The 9,432-nt window shown below is 52.4% G+C and overlaps 1 protein-coding gene across 1 annotated transcript; it reads left to right on the forward strand.

Annotated features, from left to right (window-relative positions):
- The first annotated feature begins 2,573 nt into the window (after positions 1–2,573).
- LOC104375735 (keratin, type I cytoskeletal 19) lies at positions 2,574–6,075 on the forward strand. Its single transcript, XM_086626716.1, has 7 exons — positions 2,574–3,101; positions 3,476–3,558; positions 3,818–3,974; positions 4,072–4,233; positions 4,570–4,695; positions 4,832–5,058; positions 5,988–6,075. Exons 1-7 carry the CDS (start codon positions 2,574–2,576, stop codon positions 6,073–6,075), a joined length of 1,371 nt encoding a protein of 456 aa, XP_086482842.1.
- Positions 6,076–9,432: the final 3,357 nt, after the last annotated feature.

Consider the following 9,432-nt stretch of genomic DNA (forward strand, 5'->3'; position numbering starts at 1 on the left):
GGGGCATATTGCACTTTCTGTGCATCAGCTCACATTAGCTTACCCAGTCTTAAGCCTAAAAACATCCCGCGACTACCAAAGGAGTTTCCTCCGGGGAAATCTAATCTTTTTTCTCCTTTTCCTCGCTCTTCGGAACCCGATCAGTTTGTGCAGCAGAACAACCCTCGGGAATAACACCGCGGTGCCCATCCTCTGCCACCATCCCGCTGCCCCCTATGAGGCACAGTGCGAGACGCAACCGTAAAGCCGAAATACGATTCCTGTCTATTTTTCACCAAGCTCATTAAATGGGAACAGCAGCTTTGCCTCGGGGAGGCTTTTCTGCTCATTTGTTACTTGAAGTAATAATCTTTCCTTGTCAGCCCTGCACTGCTGTTCCCGAAGCGCCCACGGGAAACCCTCGTGAGCCGTCGTTCCTCTCCTCCGCTCGCCCCGGGCGCAGCGCTGCCCGCGAGGGGTCCCAGGACAGCCCGGGACGGCGCGGCAGAGGCATCGCCCGTGGCGGGCTGCACGGCTGCGGTGAGCAAAGCTCTGTCTGTAGACTCCAGTCTGGAAGTCAATGAGAGATAATTCTGCCAAGAGCCGCCCATTATGCATGTAGATACTGTCATTAGCACATCTCCTCATCAAAAAATGAAAATCTCTTTTAATAAAATGAGGACTGAAACTGCTGGCAGGTCTTGACGTATGCTGTGGTGTGAAAACAAGAGCTGGTTTTAATACAAATATCAAATTTTGGAAAGGAAAAAAGCTACCATGAAGAACACAGATCCAGTAAAGTCAAGAGCAGATTATTATTCTCCTTTACAAAAGCTGTATAAATTCCAGTCACCTTTGGCAAGGTCTGAAGTTCGAAAGGTGAGGGAGAAACGTGGACACCTCTGCTTAGTTTTCAATAATTGTAAAAAACTCCACTCACTAACATTTTATTTTTTCTTATTGAAAAATGAAGTACCATACATTTATCAATTAAATTCAATGAAATGTTAGCGTCACAGTATTTTTACGGTTCTGCTATGGAAAAAAAAGACAGATTCTGACCAGTTCTTCTCCTGTTTCACTCCCGCTCCAGCAGCGAGAGCAGCTGCTGGGCTCCACGACGGGGGAGCCTGATCCTGACCGTGCTGCAGCCTCCACCGAGGATCTCGCCAGCCATGAGGCATCGCGCCATGGCACCATGGCACAGGCTTCGCTTCCTAATTACGGATGTACCAAAGGATGGACATACACAGAACCCACACCACATTTAAGGGGTTCTGGATTTGCAGCGTCAAGATAAAATCAAGACTAATGAAGGTGCCCAAATGGCATAAGCAATATTTCTGAGACAGGCTGCACCTGACGCGTCCTGTATGTGATGTGTCCAGGTGACCTGGATGCCAAAACCAATGCTGAACAACACAGGGTGAAAGTCAGCCAATATTAGCATGGCTGTATTAATATTATTAATAAAATGAAAGATTCAGATGACAAAACATTTTAATTATTTCCCTTCTTCCTCAATTCAGCGCTCCAAGACTGAAAAATAGGCTTAATATCTTTTATTAAATGATCTGTTCTAGCATCTTTTCTAAATTTAATACATTTCCCCTACATTATAGCTGGAAAATTTCCATGGTGCTGGTTGGAACTGGGTCAGAACTAGACAGGATGAGGCTGCTTCTGAAACTCTCCGTGTTACTGTTTTAGAAATCTCATGAAACATCTTATGTAGCTGCTCCCTCTTGGCAGTGAATATCCCTAGTTAACTGCAACATTTGGTTCTCAGGAAATATTCTTTCTTCTTATTTTGGATAAATATTTGAATGTTTTTTCTACCCTTGAAAGCAAAATATCTCCTTCGAAAGGGGATGTTTTGATGCACGCAGGGGCAAGGGAAGTAACAAACACTCCCTGGTAGCTCGAGTGCCACGTTTTTCTGGGCACTCCAAGACAAGCGAATTCCGAGGTCGAGCGACCCCGACCCCGGCAGGTTCTCACTCATCCGACGGCCGCGTGGAACGGCCCGGCCTCTCGCCGCGGTGCGCGGGCGGAGAGGCGGCACGGCCCAGGGGGCTCTCCTGGCTCCGGTCCCAGGGACCGCGGGGCAGCCGAGAGAGGGGCACCCCCGAAGGGGCCGAACAGGCTCCGTCAGACAGGGGACGGCTTTCCCACAGCTTTCACTTTCCGGGTAGACTCGCCCACGTCAGGGATGGATAATTGCTCTGATGTTTAATTCCCCGGGCGCTCTCGGGTATCGTCGTTTTTTGTGTCACTGTTGTTTAGTTGTCATCACAAGTCAGACCTGATGATTCAGGAAGTAACATTTTTGATGTAGTTTTGAAACACGCTTCTGTTAACCAAAGCATCTTTCTGTTGTGGGATTTCTGGAGACAAACGCCTTTGGGGAAATATTTCCGGCTGAAAAAAAAAAAAAAGTACTAGCCAGGTCACAAGGAGGAAGAATAAACAGCCCTTCTCCGGTGGCAACATCCAGGAGGAACGGTATAAATAGAGGACTGCGGGGACAGCGCGGTGGCAGTCGGATCGCGCAGCGCTCTGTGCAGCTCCGAGTCGGATCGCGCGCCCTCGCCATGAGCTGTGCCGTCAGGCAGGTGGTCACCGCCTGCTCCCAAGGCAGGAGCAGCGCCGGCAGCTCCGCGGCTGGCAGCGGGAGAAAGGTCTCCACCGCCTCCTCGGGAAGACACGCTGCCTACGACTTCGGTGGAGTGGTCGGCAATTTCTCCGGCGGCAGTTTAAGCGAGGGATTACTCGGGAAGCAGCTGAGCGCCGGCAGCGCGACCGGCGGGAGCTTTGGAGCTGCCCAGCGGGCTTGTTCTGCCCTGGCGTTCGGCGGCGGAGGCATCTGCGCTCGGGGCGTCGGCGGCGCGTTCGCCAGGGCTGGCTGCGGCGATGGCATCTTGTTCGCCAACAACGAAAAGGCGACGATGCAGAACCTCAACGACCGCCTGGCCTCCTACCTGGACAAGGTGCGGCTGCTGGAGGGGGACAACGCCGACCTGGAGTGCAAGATCCGGGAGTGGTACGCCAAGGTCGGGCCCAGCTGCGAACCACGGGACTACAGCTGTTTCCATAAGGAGATCGAAGACCTTCAAAACCAGGTAAATCATTGTTTTTCAAGAAAATTCTGATGTTTCTTTGGGCTCTGCTCTCCCATGTGGATGGACCAATGCCAAATGGCGGAGGCAATAGCCATGTCTCTGGCTGTGCCCACACAGTGGTAGTTAATATGAAACGGACGGTTCCAGGGAGGAGGACACTGCATTTACAGGGAACTGAAGTTCCAGCACAGCTGCTCCACCAAGCTGACACGCGGGTTTCCCCGCTGTAATGCCCTCTAACTGCTTAATAATCCCAATATACGGAAACATAAAACAAATGGGTTGCATCACCCCAGGTGGAAGCTTCCTCCAGGGCCTTCTGTAGCCAGAGGAAGCCATGAGCCCAAATCTCTCTCCTGCATCTTCTTTTCCAGATCCTCTGTGCAGCCATGGAGACTAACAAAATCCTTCTGAACATCGATAACAACAGGATGACCGCTGATGACTTCAGAGTGAAGTGAGTACGGTCCTGAGCTGGACTGGGGGTTCCCACTGCCCGCGGAAGGGCAGGTGAGCGATGGTGGTGGGCAAGCCCTAACGCTCTGCTGGCCACGCTGCCGCCCTCAGAAAGGCCTGGGTACCATCGACCATGGTCATGGCATTGCACGCCTGAAGCCAAAGAAGAACTTGTCCTGAATTTTTTCTCCCCAAAGGCAATCAAGGGCTCACGGTGGTTTACTGACATGCTGACTTTTCTTTATCGCCCGTGGCCGAAGGTACGAGACTGAGTGTGGTCTCCGGCAGAACGTGGACGCAGACATTTGCAACCTGCGCCCTGTCCTGGACCAGCTGGCCAGCTGCAAGACCGACCTGCAGCTGCAGTGCGAGGCTTTGACCGAAGAGATGTGCTGTCTCAAGACGAACCACGAGGAGGTTAGACTGCCCCTTTCTCTGCGAGAAATACGAGCAAGAAGAAGGAAAGTCCCCTCGAGTGTGAATATTACTGATGTGCTGCACGTGTTCTCTGCAGGAAATGAACTGTCTGAGGAAGCAGGCGACTGGAGATGTGAGCGTGGAGGTCAACGCCTGTCCTGGCCCAGACCTGAGGAAGATCCTGGAGGATCTGAGGTGCCAGTATGAAACACTGATGGAGCGCAACCGCAAAGAGACCGAGCAGTGGTATGCCTGCAAGGTACTAGAGAGGTGCAGAGCTGTTCCCTGCTCCGCCTTTGGGGGAAAAGGGGAAAACGTGAGATTAAGAACACTTACTGGAGATGTCTTAATATCAGCAGTTGTGTCACAGATGTGCCCAGCATCTCATTGTACTGCCCAATTTCAGTGCTCTGCTGCTCACGGCAGAGGGGCCACTGCACGCTGTTACTGGGCCACATGGAATAAATGGGAGGGGTTCAGATTTGGAAATGCTCCGGTTCGGTGCAGGGCGCGCACAAGCAGCGTGGGGAAGCCCCCGGCACGACGAGATGCTGCGGCAAGGTGAGGAAAGGGCTGCTCTTCTCTAACTTTGCAGGTGGAGGAGGTGAATCTGGAGGTCATCACAAGCAGCCAGGAGATAGAGTCAAGCAACAAACAGGTCACTGAGCTGAGACGTCAGCTGCAGGCCCTGGAAATCAACATCCAAGCCCAGCTCACCATGGTAGGTGACGCCGTAGGATCCACATCTCAGACTCCCCAGCTCTCGTTAGAAATCCACGCGACCAGAGCGGCACCCGACGCCAGCCGGGCCGAGCGTGCAGCACACCCAGGTACCTTTGTGTTGTTTCCCTCCTCAGAAAGAAAACCTGGAAGCCTCTTTGGCGGAAACCGAATGTCGCTACAACAAATACCTGGCGGAGCTGCAGAGTCAGATCTCCTGCGTGGAGCAGCGCTTGGCTGAGATACGCGCGGAAACCGAGTGCCAGAACCAGGAGTACAAGACCCTCCTGGACGTCAAGTGCCGCCTGGAGCAGGAGATCCAGACCTACCACTGCCTGCTGGAGGGCGGACAGCACGACATCATGTACGCAGCCCACGGACGGGCGCGGGCGCAGTAAAACCTCTCTGCTTTCACTTACAGGGATAGGGAAATTCGGGATACAAGCGGTAAAAGCAACACTGTGGTGAGGAACCAGTACAGACCTGCTGCCAGACAGGGAAACCACGTGGCACTTGAGGATTTGGCTCTGCTGCACGTCCAGGGTACAAGCCAGAGATCATTGCCTCATCCTGGGGGACCTCTGGGACCCCCAGAGCCGTGGCAGGCACCGGGCAGGTGACAGGCAGGTGGCACTGCCAGTGGGGCAGGGGCTGTTACGGAACACCGTCGTTTAACTGAGTTTTACGGGCTTTGCCACAGCCAGACAGGATTAGGGACTGGCAGTTAAATAACCGAAACAATAAATTATCTAAACAGTCTCAGTTTCACACAACAATTTTAATTAAAGTTTTGGGAAATTTAATTTGTATGCAAAGCAGTTGGCTCTTCCCCGCCTCCCGTTGACGGGGGTTTTGAAGAAGCGAGGCACGCTGTTCATCTGCTAAATGGCTGCACGCACACAGAACCAGCCTGAGCACCCACCCGCTCCATTAGCTTGGAAAAAGAGGTATTTTAATGGTGGGGCTCTCCTGGACTCTCCAGTCCTAAATTAGTTAAATGAAAAATCAGTTCTTGTTCCAAACTGCCAGCTGCAATGGATGAAATGCCACTGTGGGAGCTGATCTCAGCCCCGGGTAACCCCGAGCACGTCAGGATGGAAAAGCACTGGCTGCCCGCAGACAGGCGGGGGGAGCTCGGGCTAATTGTGGCTCTTAATGACCCTGGTGGTCCGGCGGGGAAGGGGCCAGCAGTGACCGCAGAGGCGCAGCGCAAGCCAAGGCTCAGGTCCCGCGGCAGATCCCCCGGGCGGGACGGCGGTGGCTTTGGTTACTGGAGCTGTCTCCTTTCCGCAGAGGGCCAGTGGGAAGAGGAGTCCCCGCGACATCCGCTGGAAGGAGCGGTGGGATTAAAGCCAGCCTGTGCCAGCCGTGCCTGCCCTAGGCTGGCACGCGCCGGGGGAGGACGCGGAAGGTGAGGAGTGCCCGGGAAGCCTGCGAGCAGGACCACGGGTTGCTTCTTTACTCCTGCCATGTACCTGGGGAAGAGGAGCACGAGCGGTCTCCAGGCTCTTCTAGGTGGCAAAGAGGGGCTGGGGGAGGCTGCTTTTTCCTGGAGAGCAGCAGTGCAGGAGTCGGACGTGCAGGATGGCGGCTGTGACTGCCGGTGGGAGCACGGAGATGAACCGGGCGATGGCGGAAAGCAGAGGCAAGGGATGCAGCTACGGGACACTTACAAACTTATGCACAGAAAACGTGTTTGACACTGGGGTGTTACTGGTAGTAAATGGGTTTAAATAAGACTTTCAGCACAACACAAAAATGAGGAGCGGGCAGGGGGAATCAGTCAGTCACGAGTCTCCATAAGTATATAAAATTAAGCAAGCTGGGGAGAAGATGGAAAAGAAAGGTTGGTTACAAGAGCAAGGGGATGTAAGAGAATGGCATGGCATGCAGAGGAAGCCCCCAAAAAGTAATGCCTCCTGCTCTCCCTGCAGGTCCCTGCAGAGCAGAGAGCTCCCTGCCAGCCCCGCCGCTCGGCCCCGAGGAGGCCCCTCGAAGAACCAACCGTTTGGCAAAAGCAAGACACAAATGACCTGACAGTCCTCAGTTCTGCTCCCGGCACCAGGCGGAAGGGCCGTGGCAGAACAGCCGCCTTCCTGCCCCCCGCTGCCCGCTGTCCTCGTCCTCTGATGCTGCTTCGCCCCGGTCCCTGCTCTGCACGTGGGTTCATCCGTTCCGCAGTCAGTTCCCTACCAGCTGCCAAAGCTTGCCCCTAATAAAGCTGCTGCTACTGACACAGCCTCCAACCTGAGAAATAACTTCTGCAAGTACATTAATACACGAGTATTTAAAAAATGCTTATGCTGCTAGCTATATTTATCATACACGTTTGGTTAGAAATCCACCTTCGACCCGTACCCACCAAGCAATCTTTACAAGGGAAAAAGAAAAATAAGGAATGTTCCCACCCGCCGCACTGCTCCTGCTGCATTCAGCGGCTGCGGGACGGGGACGGAGGGGCGGCTGCGGGAGGAGAGGGACCACCAGTGCTGTGGAAAGGGACGTGTGCTGCCAGAGGAGGAAGAGTAAGCTGAGGCATGAAGGAGAAGGTGATGAGGACAGAAGCATTCAGGGAGGCTGGACAGAGCGCAGGGAAGGGGTTTCGAGGCAGCCTGACTGACCATCTAGTGAAAGAGACTTGCAGTGAAAATCGAGTTTTCATTAAAGTAGGTGTGTGCTAATATAATATAATATAATATAATATAATATAATATAATATAATATAATATAATATAATGGAATACCCAACAACTTTGAGTTATTACAAATGTGCAGTAACAGGATAAAATCAAGAACAACAAGTTTTCCCAAATAATACCGCAGCAGTCACTTTGAAAGCAAGGCTCTGCTGGACTCGACACTCCCTTCTGGTGGAGGAAAACAATCCCCAGAGAAAATGCTAAATAAAGAACCTCAAAATGAATTTTAAAAAAAGCAAACAGGAAGAACCAGCTGGCAGCATGTGGGAAGATAAAAGGGTGAGACAAATTAATACGTGGGAGAGAATTTTTTTAAAAGTAAGATACAATAAACAGCCAGGACGAAAAAGATGCTGGTATTTTTTTACCACTGAGCAAGGAATTACAAACACATTCGGGAACACAACTGCACTGTGCTGCTTGTGCAAGCAAAGACTCGAGATCCTGTCCCTTCTCACCAGCCCCGTATCCAACGGACGCGTCGGGCTGCGAACGGTCCAGGCTCCGCTCCTCACTGCGGAGCCCTTTTGCTTTTTCCGTCGTGAAACATCAGCTGGGCTTTGACAACTAACCCTATACGAGCTCTAACGTGAGGGCTTCCAACACGGAGACTTCAGGCAGTACGATGGGTCCTAACGAGCGTTCACTTCTAAGGAAAGAAACAGCTCAGGCGTTTCAGGAATGACAACGTGGGACAAGCCAAAGCTGGACCACAGCCAGCCACAAACACCACAGCAAAGATGGTTTTTTTTGCAGCCAGTTTTGTTCCTTGCTCCGAGCCTCTGCTCTGCAGAAGGCCGTGTCTGCTCGTGTGCCACCTCTCCTGCTCCGAGCTCCAACGCCAACTCGCACGTCACGTCTCCGTGGTGGCCACTGCACCAGCACGGAGCGGCTCCGGCTGTCCCGCTGGGGACGGCCTCTCCCCGCTCTGCCTGGGTGACAGACGCTCGTTAGCCCTGTGGGGGTGATTGCTCTAACGAGCTTCTGGACAAGGCACCATGTTAAATACTTTCTCTGCTACGTTCAGTATCTCCCGTTGCTGCCACACTAATTGTACTGTGCATTCCAGAATCATTTAACCTCCCCAGTGTTTACACAGCAGCTCCACGGTCGCCGCACTGCCTGCAACGCGGAAACCAAAAGGTGTTTCCCTGCCCAGTGAGTTCATAAGCTGGACAGTGATGGGAAACGATGCCTGTGGAAACAGCAGAGGAAGAGACGGGGCGGAGAAGATAACTGAGATGCAGAGGACGCAGTGCAGGGGGCAACAGGACCACCAGTGACCCGGGCCACTGCCTGCAGGCAAACTGCTGCCACGTTCCACACACCAGCGCTCGCACTCGCACCAGTACTGCAGCTTGCAGGAGCTCGTCTCCTATTTTCTAACGTGCAAATCTTGTACAGGGAGAATGAACGAGCATCTCAAAGACAGACAGAGACTTAGAGTGCAGATATAAGGTTGGAGGAGGAATCCAAGGATAAAAAGAGCAAGGGTGAGGGTCCCGGGGAGCGGTGGGGAATTCTGTCAGCACTCAGGCTGGTGAGCAGAAGCTATCAGCGTCATGACCGGTGGCTGTAGACGAAATGTACTGGGATTGCTCCACCAGGTAAGGTGTGTGGCTTACAGAGAGAGCAGACACGTGTGAATTACACCACCATCAGAAAAAATCCCTGAGGAGTGAACATGCCAGAGGTTTTAAGACATCAGTGAAGAAACAAATAAAACAACTAATTTTGCAAATTACCAATGCTGGGAATGAGCCAGGCGCTAAGGACCACACTGCACAGGCAATTACACCTGATTACAGGCACTGCGCTTTTTTAATAGCAGGCCATATTCTGGCGTGATGGATAAACTATAATTTCTCTATAAAAGTCTTTTTTGTAAAATACGCAGACAGGCACAGTCTCACTCACACCCACAGTAACTACCTGTGGCGGTTGTATTTTTGTTTCCTGGCTTGTGTAACATTCAGGAAGAACTACTGCTAAATCGAGCAGGAGATTTCTCTGCTCAGTACGCTGAATAATATCATTTA

Source organism: Tauraco erythrolophus, chromosome 25 (assembly GCF_009769465.1).
Source record: "Tauraco erythrolophus isolate bTauEry1 chromosome 25, bTauEry1.pri, whole genome shotgun sequence".
NCBI lineage: Eukaryota > Metazoa > Chordata > Aves > Musophagiformes > Musophagidae > Tauraco > Tauraco erythrolophus.